The sequence below is a fragment of the Octopus sinensis genome, linkage group LG5, assembly GCF_006345805.1.
Source record: "Octopus sinensis linkage group LG5, ASM634580v1, whole genome shotgun sequence".
Taxonomy (NCBI): Eukaryota; Metazoa; Mollusca; class Cephalopoda; order Octopoda; family Octopodidae; genus Octopus; species Octopus sinensis.
The window spans coordinates 15,556,608-15,578,502 of record NC_043001.1 but is presented as its reverse complement, the minus strand read 5'-3'; the positions used below and the strand labels follow the sequence as shown (position 1 = coordinate 15,578,502).

General features: G+C 39.7%; 1 protein-coding gene and 1 long non-coding RNA gene across 10 annotated transcripts in view; both read left to right on the top strand.

Annotated features, from left to right (window-relative positions):
• LOC115211946 (protein C-ets-1) overlaps nt 1-2,134 on the top strand; it is a 145,155-nt gene extending 143,021 nt beyond the window's left edge. For 8 of the 9 annotated variants that reach the window (XM_036503171.1, XM_036503172.1, XM_036503170.1 and 5 more), the window contains one exon: nt 254-597. In XM_036503171.1, the coding sequence (XP_036359064.1) occupies nt 254-597 (344 nt within the window). Of the gene's footprint in view, nt 1-253 lie in introns of all 9 variants that reach the window. The other variant, XM_029780701.2, reaches the window with a different exon arrangement.
• Nucleotides 2,135-12,875: 10,741 nt separating this feature from the next.
• On the top strand, nt 12,876-19,836 carry LOC118763578. Its single transcript, XR_004999326.1, has 4 exons — nt 12,876-12,886; nt 13,296-13,304; nt 16,051-16,059; nt 19,723-19,836. It is a non-coding gene; the product is annotated as an uncharacterized LOC118763578 (long non-coding RNA).
• Nucleotides 19,837-21,895: the final 2,059 nt, after the last annotated feature.

Below are 21,895 nucleotides of genomic sequence, written 5' to 3'. Positions count from 1 at the left end.
TTTCCAGTGGTGTTCTCTGTCTATTATTTTAAATTGATCCCACAGGGAGGAGGTGGTCTCCATTTTCCCATTCACGATCAGCTATACCCGATTTATCAATATCTCCTCATGTCACAGCTTTGCAATGTTCGTCTACCCTTATTTTGAGTGAGGCAGCATGTTTCACCTAATATCCATCAAATGTAAATAATGTACATAATTCCTCGTCTCTTAAATATAGAACTACATTGCTATTATATCTTCTCTTTTGCAGGGAGTGGCCCAATCCAGCTTTGGCAGTTCCTTCTTGAATTGCTCACAGATAAATCTTGCCAGCATTTTATTAGTTGGACTGGTGATGGCTGGGAATTCAAATTGTCTGACCCGGATGAGGTAGCACGAAGATGGGGTGTCCGCAAAAATAAACCCAAAATGAACTATGAAAAACTTAGCCGTGGTCTGCGGTATTATTACGATAAGAACATTATCCACAAGACGGCAGGCAAGCGCTATGTTTACCGTTTTGTCTGTGACCTTCAAGGATTGCTTGGTTATTCCCCGGAGGAGCTTTTTGAAGCTTGCGATATCAAACCACAGAAGGACAAAGATGACGAGTAAAAAGCATCGGTTAGGATTACAAATGTTGCGATTGTGAAGAATTTAACAAAAAAAAAAAATTATAAGTAAAAAAAAAAAGAGAGAAAAGACTACATTTTTGGAAAATTCTTTGGAAGGATTCTGTGAGGAAAGAATTTTGATTGGAAGGATTGATGCTCAGTTTTTTTATTTCATTTAAAAAAAAAAAATTTCCTTTATTTCTTTAAATCTTTTGAGCATATGGAACAAAGATAAAAAATTGACCATGTTCTGTTGGTTTACATGAAGGCTTAATGGAGGTTGAGGAGAAATGCATATATGCCAAAACGGTACAATAGAATATGTACGTGTGTGTGTGTGTATGTATGTTAAGAAATGTGTGTGTGTGTGTACTGCAGGGGTGACATGTTAAAAAAAAAGCCATATCTGGTTGCTTAGAAAAAAGGTCTCAAAGATAAGTTGGGAGTCAATAAGATATCCAATACCGAGCATTAGCCTGACAAAATGTGTTTTGTTAGGCTAACGTTTACGGATTAAATATTACACATACACACACATATATATATATACACATGTGTGCTCTCATTCTTCAATCAGGTGATTGCAATGTCCACAATATATACACACATATTTGCACACATGTATCTATACATATACACACACTTATTACATATTGGTATATTTGTGCATTGGCATATAAAGCATCTACGGTTGCTGTAGCATGGCCTGTCCCATTTGTTAATCGGCCAGCTTACAGATATTTCCCTCCTTTTCTCATTACTGCCATTCTTTGAAAAAGAAGCCTTGGTTGTCACTTTGACGTATCTTAACCAATGCCTTTGTGCCTGATGTCTTGTTGCCATGGTGATAAGGAGTCTAGAAACTAACTTAAAAATTGCCCACATCACTTTGTCTTTTTTTTTTCGTTTTTTTTTTTTACCCCTTCCCTCAAACTCTGAGAGTTGGTCCAAGTGATTGGGACAAACTAAAAATGTGCAAAAGATTTTTTTTTTTAAAAATGAATTGACGATTGGATGGTGACATTTTGTTGATTTGTTTTTTTTTTATTTTTCTAAATTTTTGTATTTTTTGTTTACTAAAGTTAAAAAAAAAAATTTTTTGTAAAAAACAAAAAAGAGAGCAATATAATGAAACTTGTGTGTGTATGTTTCATGCCCTGTGTATGTGTGTGTGTATATATGTGTAAATATACATACATCTGTATATGGGAACACATTCATGTATACACGCACACACATACACCTTTGTAATTATATGTTTTAACGACTGGTTATCTCTTAAACTTTATTGGCGATATAATTAGCCAGATTGTTTAAGATGTGTATATGTGTGTACTTACGTATGTATATACGTACGCATGTGTGTGTGTGTTGTGTATGTGTGTGAGTGCATATGTATCAATTTTGGTTTATACCTTATGCACACCTGTACACCATTCGTTAACTGTCTCACCTGAGATAAAATTATACATATTGTATAGTAGGGCATCCCTCTCTCTCTGAACTTTTTTTAATTAAAATAATTTCTATATTTTGTTTTTATTTTGTTTTGTTTTTTTATCTCATTTGTTTTCTTTCATTCTTCGTCATCTCCATTTTCTGAAGTGTTTGGCATTATTTGCTTTATGCATATTGAATATTTTGGTGTATGTGGCACGTAAAAAGCACCACCCGAACATGGCCGATGCTAGTGCCCGACGACTGGCTCCTGTTCTGGTGGAACATAAAAAGTACCATCCAAACGTGATCAATGCCAGGGCTGCCAAACTGGCTCCCATGCAAGTGGCACATAAAAAGCACCACCCGAACATGGCCGATGCTAGTGCCCGACGACTGGCTCCTGTTCTGGTGGCACATAAAAAGTACCATCCAACGTGATCAATGCCAGGGCTGCCAAACTGGCTCCCATGCAAGTGGCACATAAAAAGCACCACCCGAACATGGCCGATGCTAGTGCCCGACGACTGGCTCCTGTTCTGGTGGCACATAAAAAGTACCATCCAAACGTGATCAATGCCAGGGCTGCCAACTGGCTCCCATGCAAGTGGCACATAAAAAGCACCACCCGAACATGGCCGATGCTAGTGCCCGACGACTGGCTCCTGTTCTGGTGGCACATAAAAAGTACCATCCAAACGTGATCAATGCCAGGGCTGCCAACTGGCTCCCATGCAAGTGGCACATAAAAAGCACCACCCGAACATGGCCGATGCTAGTGCCCGACGACTGGCTCCTGTTCTGGTGGCACATAAAAAGTACCATCCAACGTGATCAATGCCAGGGCTGCCAAACTGGCTCCCATGCAAGTGGCACATAAAAAGCACCACCCGAACATGGCCGATGCTAGTGCCCGACGACTGGCTCCTGTTCTGGTGGCACATAAAAAGTACCATCCAAACGTGATCAATGCCAGGGCTGCCAAACTGGCTCCCATGCAAGTGGCACATAAAAAGCACCACCCGAACATGCCGATGCTAGTGCCCGACGACTGGCTCCTGTTCTGGTGGCACATAAAAAGTACCATCCAAACGTGATCAATGCCAGGGCTGCCAACTGGCTCCCATGCAAGTGGCACATAAAAAGCACCACCCGAACATGGCCGATGCTAGTGCCCGACGACTGGCTCCTGTTCTGGTGGCACATAAAAAGTACCATCCAAACGTGATCAATGCCAGGGCTGCCAACTGGCTCCCATGCAAGTGGCACATAAAAAGCACCACCCGAACATGGCCGATGCTAGTGCCCGACGACTGGCTCCTGTTCTGGTGGCACATAAAAAGTACCATCCAAACGTGATCAATGCCAGGGCTGCCAAACTGGCTCCCATGCAAGTGGCACATAAAAAGCACCACCCGAACATGGCCGATGCTAGTGCCCGACGACTGGCTCCTGTTCTGGTGGCACATAAAAAGTACCATCCAAACGTGATCAATGCCAGGGCTGCCAAACTGGCTCCCATGCAAGTGGCACATAAAAAGCACCACCCGAACATGGCCGATGCTAGTGCCCGACGACTGGCTCCTGTTCTGGTGGCACATAAAAAGTACCATCCAAACGTGATCAATGCCAGGGCTGCCAAACTGGCTCCCATGCAAGTGGCATGTAAAAAGCCTTATCCGAACGTGGCCAATGGCAAAGCCACCTGACTGGCCCTTGTGCTGGTGGCACATAAAAAGCACCATCCAAATTTGGCCAATGCTAGTGCCCAACGACTGACTCCTGTGGCATGTAAAAAGTTCCATCCAAATTTGATCAATGCCAGGGCCACCAAACTGGTTCCCCATGCCAGTGGAATGTAAAAAGCACTATCTGAACATGGCCAATGCCAAGGTCCCCTGACTGGCTCCTGTGCTGGTGGCATGTAAAAAGTACCATCCGAACATGGCTGATGCCAGGGCCACCTGACTGGCTCCTGTGCCGGTGGCACATAAAAAGCATCATCAGAATGTGTCTGATGCCAAGATCCCCTGACTGGCTCCTGTGCCAGTGGCATGTAAAAAGCACCCACTACACTCTTGGGGTGGTTGGAGTTAGGAAGGGCATCCAGCTGTAGAAACCTTGCCAAATCAGATTGGATACCAGTGCAGCCTCCTGGCTTGCCAGTCCTCAGTCAAACCATCCAACCCATGCCAGCATGGAAAAACATTAAATGATGATGATGACACACACACACCTCAGTATTAATATCATTTCTGTCACTCTTATATCATTATCATTTAATGTACACTCTCCATGCTGGCCTGGGATGGATGGTTTGACTGGAGTTGATTAAATTCTTTGAGGAAATCTTTTATGGCTAGATGCTCTTCCTGTCCCCAACTCTTACCTGTTTCCATGCAACATAATATTTTGTTTTGGGCAGGCATGTTCCTCACAGAAGACTGGTAACAAACACTATCACTTGTATGACATTTATACTCATTTGATGTCGAGGTACATACACAACATGCTTCTTTCAGTTTCCATCTATGAAATCAACTTGCAAGGAGCTGTGCAGTGGGACTGAACCTAGATCCACATGGTTGGGAAGCAATCAAAACCACAATCTCCTAATCATGAGGGCAACTCACCTAACCACCAGGCCATATAATGTATATTATATAAAGAGTAGACTAATAAACAGGCCAGTAGTTGGCAAATTCAGAAAAGTTACCTCATAGCTTAATTCCTCTATAAATAAACAGGCTTCACTCATCCCTCAATATTGCCTTAAACCTCCCCTGACTATATTTCTAATGGGAGTATACTATCTATGGTTGTTGATAAATTTCAGTTTAAACAAGAAGTTGGAGTGGTTAGTAAAATGTTCAAGTCTAACCAATGCTAGCATGGTAAAAGAAATGTCAAAAACTAACAAGCATTATTAGAAGCTTTGTTTTACATAAGAATATTCTCCTTATTGCCAACAATTATCTGATTTTCAAGTACAAGATCTCTTGTTCCATACATCTTACAAGTCTCAAAGCCAGCAGATAATTTGTTAACTCGAAAACAACATCACTTGCAGCTTAGAAACTTTCTGAGAGGCACAAATTTGTAAACAGACACGCATGTACGTAAACACATTTGTCAATTAAATTTAACCATTTCTAAAGCGTAATATAGTGACCTTCATCTTGTTTAACAATTCACTTGTTAGAAAGACGAAAAACTATTTTAAGTACCAACACTTCAGAATGGGTTGTTTTTTATGTTAAAGAATTAGTAGTGGTCTTAATTGAGTTAGGTTTTGTTACCAACTGTCTCTAAGACCACCACTGTTTCTGTGGTTGCGCTATTTCATAATTTTTTTTTTTTTCACTGTGTTTACAAAAACTTCACATTTTGCTCTCCATATTGAGTGAGACCAGGTGTCTGGCTGTGCATACAATATCTAGTGACTGCATCGACCACACCTACTTCATGGTTAAATGATTACTGTTAGCAAAAGCAATTTAGTTAGGTAAGATGCAATTATCTAAATTTGCTAAAATAACTAATTAAAACGAAACCAGACATTCTCTCTCTCTCTCTCTCTGGCAGCTATCATTGAATGAATTAACACCTCCTTAACCACTGTCTGTGTATTGCAATTAATTTTGAAAATAATCAAGAATTTAGTGAGAATTTTGTTGGTTAACAGTGAGCCAAGGCATGGCTGTGTAGTTAAGAACTTCACTTTGGAACCATTTGGTTAGGGTTTCAATTTTATTGCTTGAACATTGTTTACTGTTGTCTAGCACTATAGCCACACATCGAACAATATCTTGTGAATAAAATTAGTGGACAGAAACTGAAGAAGCTTATATATAAATGAGGATAAAACTTTAAGTTTCATCAGTTGCCAGCATATAAAATGAAAGTGATTAAGGTGAAAAAATTTTATGTATAATTATAATAAGGACTTAGAGAAAAATTTTCTAACCTATGTGCTGAGAAATAGACTGTCTATTTCTCAGCATATAGGCTAGAAAATTTTCTAAGCCCTTATTATAACCCTTGTGCCTACAGTAGAAAAGGATATTTAATTATGAAGGTATAATGAGATATTTAATTATGAAAGTATAATGGGATTTTTTAAACATCAAATAGCCATGAGGGCCCAGCTGAGTAAAACACGAATCTGAGGGGTCCATAGGTATAAAATGGTTAAGAGCCACTTCCTGAGATGAACCCTACTTCAGCCACTTGTGTTCATGTTCATATTCTTTTGGACATTAATGAATCATTTAGCAAATTTTTTAAATATTGGAAAAAAATTTCATTAGGAGATTTCCACTTAAATTTATACTGTCCTAAGATGTTTCTAGAATCCAAATGTCCCAATATTTATAAACATGCCCCTCTTTTTATTGACACAAATGCAGATTCAGAGCTATTCTCATGTCTTTCAAATATATTTCCCCTTCACATCTTTTATTAACCCCATTACCTTAATGTGTTATAACTTTGGTTTGCACCCCCTAATATCTTTTAGGAATTATTACCGTCTTGCAAGTGTCTGAATTTTGATTATTCTTTGACTTGATCTCATCTGAGTTATTTATCAATACAGGGAGAGTTTAAGAAAAAAACAAAAGACGAAGACAGGTGAGGTGGCCACTTGACCTGCTAGAAACAATAGCTACATTTCCATTAACCTTTTCCTTAATATATTTCTAAGTAAAACACACCCATTATGAGTTCCAATTAAAATCTAAAATCATCACGAATTTAGACTGGTTTCATTAAACAACTGTAACTATTTTATTTATCAATATATTAATGTGATTTTTTAGTCCACAAGTGAAGAAAAGGTTCTTAATCAATTCTATTGCATAACTTCTGTCTCAAAGTGACTCTAATTACAGGTAAATACATGTAAACCAGTGGAGGCATGTGGCTTAGTGGTTAGGGTGTCAGCACCATGATCGTAAGATTGTGGTTTCAATTCCCGGACCAGGCGACGCATTGTGTTCTTGAGCAAAGCACTTCATTTCACGTTGCTCCAGTCTACTCAGCTGGCAAAAATGAGTAACGCTGCGATGGACTGATGTCTCATCCAGCTGGGGGGAACACATACGCCACAGAAACCAGGCCCATGAGCCTGGCTAGGCTTTAAAAGGGCACATTTACTTTTTATTTTTACATGTAAACTACAGGTTGTTTTTTTTTTTTTCTTGGTTTATTTACTTTCTGTGCATCAGTTTGTTTCCATAGTGATCTCTTCAAACATGCTTACATTTGCTTGATTTCTTCATATCTTCTGTTGAAAAAGCCCTCAAATTCAGAATCCCTGCTTGATAGCACGAAACTGTTATCTATTTTAAAAGATGAAAACAACACAGCTCAGATACCACATCAACCAATGTCAGATACCGTAACTCAACTATTTAGGAAATGAAATCAAGTACTGATGAGATTTGTACTGAAATTCACATTTAAATTACTTTCTTAACCATAATTTTGGATTTCTATGGACTCTTGAGTTCATGGCTCACAGGACGGCCTGCTCTGCTTACCTTGGAACGTAGGGTGACCTGCTGTGCTTGAGGATACCTATTGAGTCATGTACATCAACATCAAAATAAAAATCAAATGGAAATTGTAGTTGTGATACCCATGCTGGTAGCATGTAAAAAACACCATCCAAACGTGGCTAATGCCAGCGCCATCTTGACTAGCTTCCATGCTGGTGGCATGTAAAAAGCACCATCCGAACGTGGCTGATACCAGCACCACCTTGACTGGCGTCCGTGCCGGTGGCACGTAAAAAGCACCAACCGATAGTGGATGTTGCCAGCCTCCTCTGGCCTCTATGCCGGTGGAACGTAAAAAGCACCCACTACACTCATGGAGTGGTTGGCGTTAGGAAGGGCATCCAGCTGTAGAAACGCTGCCAGATCAGACTGGAGCCTGGCTTCCCAGACCCCAGTCGAACTGTCCAACCCATACTAGCATGGAAAATGGACATTAAACAATGATGATGATGAAATATCAGTGGATTCACTCAGCCGGGTTGGTAACAAAAGGGTTAAATCATACTATTGTATTAAAACCATCTAAAGATGACAGATACCAGAGAAAAGAGACTGGTTGTGTCTTTGCTGAAACATTATCTGTTCAACCAATGGACTGTCCTGATCCTCTGCAATTCTACTACAAAACCCTTCTTCTTTTTGTGTGTTTTTCATTGGTACAACAGATTACCACCAACAACTACTTGTAGCATTTTCCTTTCTAACATACAAACATAAGACCGCTGCTATGATGTGCTTTCCATGAACAGTTTGAACTCAGGTGAATAACCAATCAGTTGAGCTGTGATATCAGTTACACTCACAAAGTTGGTATACAATACACACTTCTGCTGCTATTGTCTTCATTCTTCTCATCTTTTTTTCTTTTTTTTTTTTGTATACTCTTTTACTTGTTTCAGTCATTTGACTGTGGCCATGCTGGAGCACCAATTTTAGTCGAGTAAATCGACCCCAAGACTTATTCTTTGTAAGCCTAGTACTTCTTCTATCGGTCTCTAAGTTACAGGGACGTAAACACACCAGCATCGGTTGTCAAGCACATATATATATATATATATATATATACGACGGGCTTCTTTCAGTTTCTGTCTACCAAATCCACTCACAAGGCTATAGTAGAAGACACTTGCCCAAGGTGTCATGCAGTGGGACTGAACCCGGAACCATGTGGTTGGTAAACAAGCTACTTACCACACAGCCACTCCTATGCCTATGTATGTTCATAATTTCTCTCAATGTCTCCTCACCAAAGCCCTGCTAAGTTTGTCATTTTGTGATTTTCTATTTCATTGGAATCTATTCAAAAAGTCTCATGCTTTAATCCTTCAGCATTTAAACTAACCCAATCCAGCTCAGATATTCTACCCGTTCTATGTTCAAACCAGCCAGATGCAGCCTCTCACACCTACCCTACAATGTCATTCTTAAAATAAGCAATCACATTTATCATGCATGATTAATTCAAGACAATGTGAATAAGCTTTACATTTAACGCAATAATCTGAATGTTGAAAGGTTTAAAAAAAATCTCTTTAAATTAGAAGTTAAGGGATCTCATATCCAAATTAAATGATCTTATAATACAGAAACCAAGATCATTCCATATTTAAGAAAGATTTTGGTCTGTGATTCCAGGTATTTCTCTGAGACTTAAAAAGTCAAGTTTTAATGCCATAGATCTCATAACATTTTTGTAAGGCGACAAGCTGGCAGATTCGTTAGCACACCGGGCGAAATGCTTAGTGGAATATCGTCTGCCGTTACGTTCTGAGTTCAAATTCCGCCGAGGTCAACTTTGCCTTTCATCCTTTCGGGGTCAATTAAATAAGTACCAGTTACGCACTGGGGTCGATGTAATCGACTTAATCCGTTTGTCCTCTCTGTGTTTAGCCCCTTGTGAGTAGTAAAGAAATAGGTACTACGTCTGTCTTTACGTTCTTAGTTTGAATTCCATCAAGGTCCACTTTGTCTTTCATCCTTTCAGGGTTGATAAATTAAGTACCAGTTGCATACTGGGGTCGATCTAATCGACTGGCCCCCTCCCCTAAAATTTTGGGCCTTATGCCTAGAGTAGAAAAGGATCTCATAACATTTTTCTCTCCTTTGTCATAAAAGAAAGCTAGTTAAGAAACTCTTTAGATTTTTATTCTTCAAAGTGTTGCTGACCTCAGCCATTTAATACCAACTCTTCTTAGAATCATTCTTGCACTTGTTCCTCCTGCTTTTTCTTATAATAATTCTAACTTTTTCCCATCTAACTCCACCATCCTTAAAAACATATTTGAGAGAGAGCCTCTGTGCAATCAGTCAACCTGCTAGAAATAGCTGTCAAATCTCTCAAATCACATTTGTCTCATCTTTAAAAAAAAAAAGATAAGATAAAGGACTTGATGATTGTAATCTAAGATAAACTGCCAGGAAAGAGGGAACCACCACAGCCAGAATGTCTGGTTATGTTCAGAGATGGATCTTTAGGGGTTAACAACTGTGATGTTACTATTCCTATCCATAGTTCTTTTATTTTTATATTCATTTACACGTTTCAGTCAGTTGACTGCGGCCATGCTGGAGCACCACCTTAGAGGATTTTTTTTTCTTTTGTCGAAGTAATCAACCCCAAGACTTATTCTTTGTAAGCCTAGTGCTTATTCTATCTTCCTTTTGTCGAACTGCTAAGTTGCGGGAACATAAACACACCAGCATTGGTTGCCAAGTGATGATGGGGGAACAACTACACACAATTACATACATATATATATGTATATGTATACACACACATATATGTTAAGGCACAATGGCCCAGTGGTTAGGGCAGCGGACTCACGGTCAGAGGATCGCGGTTTCAATTCCCAGACCGGGCCTTGTGAGTGTTTACTGAGCGAAAACACCTAAAGCTGCACGAGGCTCCGGCAGGGGGTGGTGGCGATCCCTGCTGTACTCTTTCACCACAACTTTCTCTCACTCTTTCTTCTGTTGGCCTGCTCGCTTAGCCAGCAGGGTGGCGTCATTTGAAGGCTAAAACAATGCGAAGCAGATTGTGACTTGCGATGTGTAGCAATATCTGATAGCCTGTTCGGTCACGGTGATATATATATATGATGGGCTTCTTTCAATTTTTGTCAGCCCGAAACCATAGTAGAAGATGCTTACCCAAGGTGCCATGCATTGGGACTGAACCCAGAACCATATGGTTGGGAAGCAAGTTACTTACATCACATTTTCAATCCATTTTCCCTGCTTAAATGAGAAGCTTGTGGATCCTGTGAGTCTTTTCTGTAGGCACCATGGTTTCCTTTTTGTTTCCTGATCTAAGAAACTTATGATCAAAAGCTTTCTGGTGGTGACCATCCCATCACATTGGGAGTCGTGACATATCTAGAACTACAATATCCAATGGAAGTACCCATCTTTAAAGACAGATTGGAAGATTTAGCCGTGTCTTATGTAAAAGCTTTTTTGTATGTGTGTGTGTGTGTTTATATTGGCTTGCCCTAGAGAAAAGGGGCCATGTCCATAACCCTCGAAGATTGGTACTATTGTTGATATTAACGTTTCGGTTAAACTCATTAAACTTAATGGCTGCAGAAAGACAGAGTTCCACAAGACCAACGTTTTGAAGAGGAAGAACTGGATGTAGATGTGGGCCCAGGGTGGTGGTTGACATTATGTGTGACAAGTAAGTCCAGAATGGGAGGTCATGTGAACAGCCGTCTTTATAGAGCAGAGTTCACTAATCGAAGTAGAAAAGACAAAATGGAGACAGTGGGCCTCGGTCAGAGATCGGATGGAGTGATTGTGAACGTTTTCACATCAATCGCTTCAGTGGCTTTTCTATAGATGTGATTTGAGAGTCTATGTGTACAGCACAGGAGGCGCAATGGCCCAGTGGTTAGGCCAGTGGACTCGCGGTCGTAAGAACGCGGTTTCGATTGCCAGACCGGGCATTGTGAGTGTTTATTGAGCAAAAACACCACGCGGCTCCGGCAGGAGGTAGTGGTGAACCCCGCTGTACTCTTTCACCATAACTTTCTGTCACTCTCTCTTCCTACTTCTGCCACAAAGCAGAGGAACTATGGTGTGGTAAACTCTCAGACGCCTAGTCTAGATTGCGAATCCTCTGTACCCCAGGATGGTTCAGCTCTCCACCCGTTAAAACGGTGTTATCCTCCACCGTTTACGATATGAGGATAACAACGTAGCTTTCGCGCCCGTGCAACCGCCAGTTTATCACGTGTGGTGGGTGGATACTCAAGTTTCCACACGCATTTTTAGTAGCTTAGAGTAGGCTCGAATGAGAGATTATTCTTTGTGGCTAATGGCGTGAGTCCTGATTGGAAGAAGCAGCAGCAGCAACAGAAGCATTCTCCCAGATATGAGAACAGTATGCCATTGTGTGCCTTTCGTAAGCTTTGTAGTGGTTAGGAATTAATAGGGGCCAGATGTAGTTTCTGAATTTGAAGAGGAAATGTCGTTGCCGTGTTGAAAAAGTGCGTTCGTCAGGAGAGATCTTCAGTGCTGCTGAGAGTTGTATTCTAACCAAACGGTCTTCTGTATCACGTGATACACGAAACATATCTCCATGGTGTCCATGCGTCATATATGATACATGTTTCCAGTTTATTTTTGTTTTTGTGTTTTCAACCGCTAGAATATCTTGGGGCTAATGGAAAGAAACAAAAGGCTAACTAAAGGTCCTGAAAACAAACATGAACGTTTAGAACAGACTTCTGAAAATGCTTTGGACAGACAAAGGGTTAAGTGATGGTGTGAGTGTAATAGAGGTTGAAGTAGTTTTAGGGAAGAGCCACCCGGAGTATGTAGTGTAGATTTGGATGTGTCTGTAGATTTGTTGCAACAAGATGCAGATTTACCGGCAGATCTAATAATACAAAACCCATTACTGGTTGACATTAAAGAATGAAGAAAATTTGGGGGCGTTTGAGGAGGTTATTGTTTAATTGTGGTCTCGAAGCTAGAAAGGAGCACGACCGGACGGTGGTTGGCAAAGTCAGAGAATTTGCCTTTCTTGGGAACGAGACACGCTAGATTGTGCTCGCAAAGATCTGGATATATCGGGAGATTGGAAGATTTTAACGAGAACAGGAGTTAGCTGTGGACGTGTATTATCTGTGCATAATATGAGTTGACGTGGTTTTTGGGAAGAGCCGCCCGGAGTACATAGTGTAGACCTGGATGCAACCCGTAGATTTACAAACGTGTACATGGTGCAATACGATTGCTGCAGGTTCTAATAATTAAACAGTGCCAAGTTTTCGGAAGTTATTTGTTTTGGTAATGTAGGAGAAGAAGCGCAAGACGGTGTGGATTAGTAGACGTTGGTTAAAATGCCATGTAATTGCTATTACGTTCCGAGTTCAAATTCCTCTGAAGTCTCCTCGATCGTAGGTCTACTTGTGTTGAGGTTTACTGGATGGAATAAGATTATGTTTTCCTGACATGTACAGTGCTTTTAGCTCTGTTATTGGAAGACTGGTATTGTCCCATTTAAGGCGGCGAGCTGGCAGAAACGTTAGCACGCCGAGCGAAATGTGTAGCAGTATTTCGTCTTCCGTTACGTTCTGAGTTCAAATTCCGCCGAGGTCCACTTTGCCTTTTATCCTTTCGGGGTCGATTAAATAAGTACCATTTCTTTACTACCCACAAGGGGCTAAACACAGAGGAGACAAACAAGGACAGACAGACTGATTAAGTCGACTATATCGACTCCAGTGCGTAACTGGTACTTATTTAATCGCCATCTTCTAAACCGGAGATCCATTTACTTAAGACCCTCAGCGATGACTGGACTTAACCCATTCAACATTGCCATGGCAACTGCGACTACCAGAAAAAAAAAATTGTCTTCGCATGTGTCTTTAGAATTTTGGTTTTTCTTTTGTTTTGTTTTTAACCCTATTCCTTGATTCTCCATCACACAATGTCAAGGATGATGACATCCTCAGCTGTTAATCATTCCACTGTCATCTTTACTTCTCCCATCATTGTCTCTCCTACATGACAGAAGACTCCTTTTACACACACGCACGTATACACTTTATTTGTGGACTAACAAGGCAACCAATGCTTTCATGCAAAGATATCTTCACAATTGCTCGAGCGTGCCACATGGGAGTATTGGTACTCATCTCCATTTTGGATGAGAATACACAAGTTTACACGAGACGGAACTATATATATATATGAGATAATGGTATCATTGAGACCCAAAGGTGTCAGGTAATGCTGAATAAGTGCTATAGACAGACCATAGTTAAGATCCAGATTCGGTAATATTGCGAATAAAGGGTTAAACGTTGGTTCTATGTCAGCGTATGTGTATAAGAATATTCTGCATAATAAGATTTAAAAAACCAAGGCTGTATAGATATTAGAGCATTTATAGATGCTCTAATATCTATACAGCCTTGATTTCTTTTTATCTTATTACGCAAAATATTCTTTTATATATATATATATATATTTCGCTTTTGGATTTGGTTTGCCAGATTCCTTATGTGAGTTACCGTTGTGTCAAGGAAGAGTCATTCTCTTTTAGTGCCTAATAATTCAACACACTCACCGGTAATATTTCCACTTATTTGTTTTTTATTTTTCTAAAATTTTCGTTGCGTCTTGCAACCTTTTCAATAGTTTTGACGAAAATTTTAGAAAACAAATAAGTGGAAATTTTACTGGTGTATTAAATTATAAGCCACTAAAAGAGAATGACTCACCCCAGACACAGAAGTATATATATATATGGGACACATAAGCAACTTTTAGCTACATTGCAATTGTTCCTTTGGATTTCTCCTATTATTTGTAAGCTCTCTCTCTCTCTCTCTCTCTCTCTTTCTTTCTATATATATATATATATATACACACACATATATATATGTAAAGATGTCTTAAGAATTTAGAAACTTAGGATCGGTCAATATCGAAGTAATATTAGGTTAAAATCTTTTTCAATAGAAAATATTTCACAGGCACCCTTCGACCTTTTCCATCCAAAGGGTTTTTAACTCAGTATTTTCACGCGCGTGTGTATGCGTGCGCGCGCGACACACGACTTTTTTTGCTGTATATCTCAATATTCAAATGAATCATTCTTTTCTAGTTTCTATGAAAAGAAAAGGCAAAAAAAAAAGTAAAAAGAAACATTGCGCCTATGCATTTATATAAATATACATGTCTATATAAACATGTATGTATTGATATATACACAAATATATATTTTATCCGAAAGATTGTTCTCGCTACACACGAACCGTTCAGTTTTACAAAGGGTTTTGGAAGATGTTGTCCTCGTCTGACAGCGAGAAAACTTTCAGTTTCTTTCAAATAAATAAACTACATGCATCGTATACGTTTTCCCTCATTTGTGCCTAAAAACGTGTACATAATTCGCTTTAATACTTTCACTGAGATTACATTGTTAAAGTTTCACAAAAGTCAGAAAGAGTTCGGATGATTAACCCAGAGAGTCAAGCATTCGAACGATCTGGCTTTTTTTTCTTTTCTTTTTTTTCATATGTTTGAAATTTTAAGTAATACGAGGATCTGAGGATCTTTACCTTTTGACCGACAGATTTAAAAAATAATTTTTTTCTAACTAAACACTTTCAAACTTCGGACACTGGTAGAATGTATCATATAAAACATCTTTTACTCTTGGCGTTGTTGAGAAAATTCTGTATGTTGGAAGTTATTTTTTGTTAAAGTAGTCGTATTTCGGTTATTTCAACCAATCAATGACGTGTATTCAGCCGAATAAAATTACTGCCGTTGTTTGTCAACAACAACTATCGGCGGTGTATATTTCGTTTTTCACGGTTATTTATGACATCGTTTGTGCGTTTGTACTGGTTTTAGCTTTAAGGTTTTAGGGTTGGGGTTTTATGGTTAGAGTTACGGGGAAAAAATGAAAAATAAAGCACGAACGATTGTGGTGGTGTCATGAAGTAAACATGCTTCAGATAGACTCGTTTATTCATACGAACGAAACAGATGAAATATGTCGTAAATAACAGTGACAAACGAAATATACACCGCCGAAAGTTGTTGTTGACAAACAACAGCAGTAATTTTATTCAGCTGAATACACGTCATTGATTGGTTGAAATTACCGAAATACGACTACTTTAACAAAAAATAACTTCCAATATACAGAATTTTCTCAACAACGCTAAGAGTAAAAGATGCTCTGTATGACACATTCTACCAGTATACGAAGTTTCAAAGTGTTTAGTTAAGGAAAATTAGTTTTTAAATCTGTCGGTCAAAAAGTAAAGATCCTAATACGTCAAGTTTTATCTCAATATAAACTCTACAAAACGCGTTGAGTACTCTATCTTCCGTTTCAACAAAACACACGCATACTCTCTCTCTCTCATATATGTGCGTGTTTTTTTTAATGTTTATATAACTGTACACACGAATACGTATTCACTAAGCATTTTGCAGTTGTATACCTATGTGCCTGTGAGTAATTTCACTCTACATACACAACCATATACATGCAATTACGTTTTTATCACATCATACATATTCACAAATACACATACCTCAGCGCGTACGTATGTGTGAGTGTGTGACGATTTTCATACGTAGTTGTATATTTTGTAGTTTGTTTCCACTTATGTAAATATTATTGGCTAAATGAAATTTTAACATTACAAAGAAAGTTTTTTATACAAAAAAAAAATTGATAATTTTTCAACAAAATTCTGGGTAGGTGTTGTGTACTTTTTCACCCAGATAAAACAACGGTTTTTTTATACGAGAATAAGTGTCAATAAATTTCAGTTTCCAAGCTTTTTAATATTTTAATGGCTTTTGTTAATTTTGTTGTTGTTTAACTCCAGAGCAGCGTTGATCGGACAGGACTAGCATAAAAAAACATTCTAACTCTGCATGACCATCTTGTCTTTTATTCAAGCAATGTATTTAGGACTAAACGGACATTTTGTTAAGGTGGTAAGGTGTGATTTCATTATTATTTGGATTGTTATTTGTACTAGCAGCATCACCCGGCGTTGCTCGGGTTTGTTTCGACCCTTTAGAATTGGAATTTTTGAAAAGTAAAAATTCTGCATTATGTAGCTTGTTATTCTCTTTAAGTGAACATTTTTCTGGTTGAAATACATCGAAAAATGTCGACACAGCAGCAAAAAATCGTAAACAATAGGGATTTTCATAGAAAAAAAGGGCACCTTTTCGATGTTAATAATTTTTGGTGTTAACATGGTCCGATTTGAATTTTTTCTTCCACAGAAGGAAGAGCAAGCCTTCTATCATACTCTCAATTTTGGTCAACTTCCGCCGCAGGGTCTCGGAGAAGATAGTGTTAGTTGAAAGCTACCAAATCTGCCATACACAGACAACTTCAGCTTTATATATAGAGAGATTAGGTCAAACGACTATATAGAAGCTCCCTCGAGTGAGCGAGTGAATTCGTGAGCGAGTGAGCGATCGAGTGAACGCATGAGTAAATGAATGCACGAACGCGTGCATGACAGAATTTGCTCTCTCACATTATTACAGAGCTACGTTTAACAAAAATTCTTGTTCCAGAATTTAAAACACCGAATGTCAAAATCCTCAGGAACTATTTGCTAATGCCGTTACCTTTTGCTCGAGGGCTACAGGTAAATACCCTTGCTTAGGACGGTGCAGTTAATAATTAAGGCGGCGGGCTGGCAGAAACGTTAGCACGCCGGGCGAAATGCTTAGCAGTATTTCGTCTGCCGCTACGTTCTGAGTTCAAATTCCGCCGAGGTCGACTTTGCCTTTCATCCTTTCAGGGTCGATAAATTAATTACCAGTTACGCACTGGGGTCGATATAATTGACTTAATCCGTTTGTCTGTCCCCTCTGTGTGTAACCCCTTGAGGGGTAGTAAAGAAATAGGTACAGTTAATAATGTTTTCCCTGCACTAACGGTGGGAGCTAGCACGCCCGAGAATGACTTGTTTGGTATCTAATCGGACCCCGGAAACGCAAAGTTGACCTCAGCGAGATCTGAACCCAGAACACAAATACCGCAAAGCATTTTTTCTCCGACACTCTTAAGCAATGGTTCTCATCCATTTTAATATCCGGGTTAGATCCAAAATCTAGATTTTACTTGGAGGAACGCACCAAAAAAAAAAGAAAAAGTAAAACGCAAGTCACTTAAAAGAACAATCTATATATATAAAGCTGAAGTCTGTGTATGGCAGGCTTGGTAGCCTTCAACTAACACCATCTCCGAGACCCTGTGTACCCGAAGTTGACCAAAATTGAGAGTATGATAGAAGAAGGCTTGCTCTTCCTTCCGTAGAAGACAAAATTCAAATCGGACCATGTTAACACCAAAAATTATTCACATCAAAAAAGTGCTTTTTTTTCTATGAAAATCCCTATTTTTTACGATTTTTTGACTGCTGTGTCGCCATTTTTCGTTGTATTTCAACCAGAAAAATGTTCACTTAAAGAGAATAACAAGCTACATAATGCAAGATTTTTACTTTTCAAAAATTTCAATTCTAAAGGGTCGAAACAAACCCGAGCAACGCCGGGCGATACTGCTAGTATATATTTATTGAGCGAAGACTGTCGAGGGTGCCTGAAGGTCGCGTATGGCCCTGGGAGCCGTGTTTAAAAACCGCTGTTGTAAAGAGTTTGCGGCTTTTTCGTTGTTCTTTTAAAGTTATAAAACAGTAATTGCATCAAATTTTGGTACAAGGCCAATAATTTTCGGGGTGGGAGTAAGTATATTACATGGACTCCAGTACTTGACTGTACTTATTGTTATTGACCCCTAAAGAATGAATGTCGAAGTTGACCTTCGCGGAGTTGAACTCAGAACGTAAAGAACGGAAGAAATGCCGCTAAGCATTTTTCCAGCGTGTTAACGATTCTGCAAGCTCGCTGTCTGATATGTTAAAATAAATAGCACAAACTGAAATATATCCTTGCAAAATATTAAAACAGTTGTAATTGGTGGTAGTCGTGGTGGTATAGTCGCTGGCAGGTCTCCAGTGTACTATAAGATTTAGCAAAGTAAAAACTGAAATGAGAAGAAACTGTGGTTTCGTAGAATTAGTTTTGGGGAGAACGTAAATTATATTGCCGTGAAGCAACTAATATTTTGGGACGACGCTCTTCGTCTGAAAGAGAGGGGTGGGGAGGAAAGAGGAAAAGTAATAACGTCAGTTGGACTGTGGAGCAAGTAAAATACTTGCCAACAACACAAAGCTCTCTGACAGGTTCATGATCGAGCCTGTGGTAGTGGAGATCTCCGGCGTTCTCGGCCCCTGGACCGTATACTTGCTCACCGCGTTAAAGGCGGAGGTGGCTTTCTGCAAGTCCCGTGAGTCAGAGTGGTTGTTCCAGCGCATTACTTTCACCACCTCTTGGGGTAACGTCTATTCCATTTTTTTTCTGCTGGGACCATGAGGCTTCCTGAATTACAGGAAATCGAGAGAATGTAAGAAATTCGTAGCTTACTACACAAACAACACAATAGAGAACGCTGGAGAAATATTTTCTTTGATAAGAGAAAAGATAGAAGAGAAGCGAGAGATATACAGTAACAGTACCGAATAGTAATGTTTATACGCCAACAAAATGTGGCAGTCCTATACAGGACGATGTTACTGTTGTTTTTGTTTTCTCTTTTACGCCCTTTTCAAGCCTAGCCAGGCTCATGGGCCCGGTTTCTGTGGCGTATGTGTTTCCCCCAGCTGGACGGGACGCCAGTCCATCGCAGCGTGACTCAAGAAACAGGAAGAGAGAGTGAGAGAAAGTTGTGGCAAAAGAGTACAACAGGAGTCGCCACCACCCCCTGCTGGAGCATCGTGGAGCTTTTAGGTGTTTTCGCTCAATAAATACACACACAACGCCCGGTCTGGGAATCGAAACCGCAATCCTCCGACCACGAGTCTGCTGACCTAACCACTAGGCCATTGCGCCTCCACACTGTTGTTTCAGCCCCAGAAAAGAAAAAAACAAACAGCTTTTCCAGTTGGCTATCGACACACAGTCTGTGTCCGTATAGCATTTGCAAGGGAGGTCATCGCTCTCATCCTTAGTCTTACGTGATACTCACAGACCCAGGTTTCTAGGTGATTACCTGTCCTTAGGTTCAAATCTTAAGATCAACTCAGCTTTGCCTTCCCTCATTCTGGAGTTGATCAAATTAAGTACCTGGCAATTACTAGTGATGACAGAATGAACTGTTTGCTCCTCCATCAAATTTGAGACCTGTCGTATTTCCTTTATATAAATTTTTAAATCACACACACACACACAACGAAATTTGTTAATGTGGGAATTTTCAATTACATCACTTCCGGTTTACGCATACAACTACACACAAACCGGATGTGTCTGTGTGAGCAAAATGGATGAAATTTGCTTTATTGAAATAATAAATATTAATGTCTGCTCTGCACGTATCGGTCCTTGTGAGAACGCATAAGTATTAGCATACGTCGATTTGTACGCGTTTGTACAGTGTGTGTGTGTGTGTGTGTGCGTGCGTGTGTATGTGTGTGTGCGTGCGTGTGTGAATATGTGCGTTGCGTGTATGTGTGTGCGCGCGTGTGTATGTGTGCGTGTGTGTGAGCGCATGTGTCTTGTGCAAGCGTTGCGTGCGTGTGTATGTGTGTGTGTGCGTTGCGTATGTGTGTGTGTGTGCATGTGTATGTGTGTGCATGCGTTGCGTGTGTGTGTGTGTTGCCCTTGTGTTATTAACAATTGCCACAAAAGCGGAAATTGCCAATATCTCTGAATAAGAAGAGATGATAATTTCTAGAAATTAAGACTGTTTTCACGGTTGAGTAAACGTACGTAAAAAAAAGGACAAATCCCTCTTTGTTTGGAAGGTGAGGGACTGGTTTGGACACCTGTTTTGACCCCATCAGCATATCACTGACCCCCGTCCCCGCTTCTTTGCACCTGATAATTTACCATATAGAAAAAAATCTTGGAATCATTTCCTTTTAAAAGAAAAAGAAACTAAGGGAAGCAACCCAAAGAGTCTAGTGACGTAAATTTGAATAATAATGTTGGTATGGTAACATTTTACCATGACTGGAAATGTTTTCACAGAAGATTGGTAATGAACAACACCGCTTGTATGACGGTAGCATTCATTTACAATGAATTAAGGCGGGGAGCTGGCAGAAACGTTAGCACGCCGGACGAAATGCGTAGCGGTATTTCGTCTGCCTCTACGTTCTGAGTTCAAATTCTGCCGAGGTCGACTTTGCCTTTCATCCTTTCGGGGCCGATTAAAATAAGTACCAGTTACGCACTGGGGTTGATGTAATCGACTTAATCCGTTTGTCTGTCCTTGTTTGTCCTCTCTGTGTTTAGCCCCTTGTGGGTAGTAAAGAAATAGGTAGCATTCATTTACGACAATCACATTGTCAAGACAAACACATGGGCGCGCGCGCGCGCGACGAGTTTCATCCAGTTTCCAACAACGAAACCGGAATGCTGTGAACGAAGCCCAAATTTATTAAATCTTTCCTCGCGAACAGATCAACGTTGCAGTCTTCAGAAAGCAATGCATATCTGCACGTTTTGCATATCTGCACAATGATCTCATTATCAACGAGGATTTTTCTGTAAGAAGAAACTCCATTCTTCGAGATTGTGGAATTTTTCTCCGACACCGAGTTTTCCCTTGCGTTTGGGATCGAACCATGAAGTAGAATGCCAAATTTAAACTAAAGCATCATTTCTATCAACGAGGATTTTTCTGTAAGAAGAAACTCCATTCTTCGAGATTGTGGAATTTTTCTCCGATATCGAGTTTTTCCTTGCGTTTGGGATCGAACCACGAAGTAGAATGCCAAATTTAAACTAAAGCATCACTTCTATCAACGAGGATTTTTCTGTAAGAAGAAACTCCATTCTTGGAGATTGTGGAATTTTTCTCCGATATCGAGTTTTTCCTTGCGTTTGGGATCGAACCACGAAGTAGAATGCCATATTTAAACTAAAACACCACTTCTATCTTTTTAATGCTAACGGTGAGTCCGTAATGAATGGTGCCACTTATACACAAGAAAAAAAGTTAATACTATGAAAGGGAAAACCAAATTATACAAAGATTTGACACTAAATTAGGGGTGCGGCGTATACACGAATAACTATGGAATTTCTTCTCGGTTCTTAAGCTTGAGGTTTATAAGAAGTCACTGGCTTGCCGATCACACCAACATAAGATCTGTGCTAACCAGTTAGATGTCTATGGTCCATTCGTCATCTTGGGTTTTTCAGTGGGTAGGGTTAGAGGTATATTCT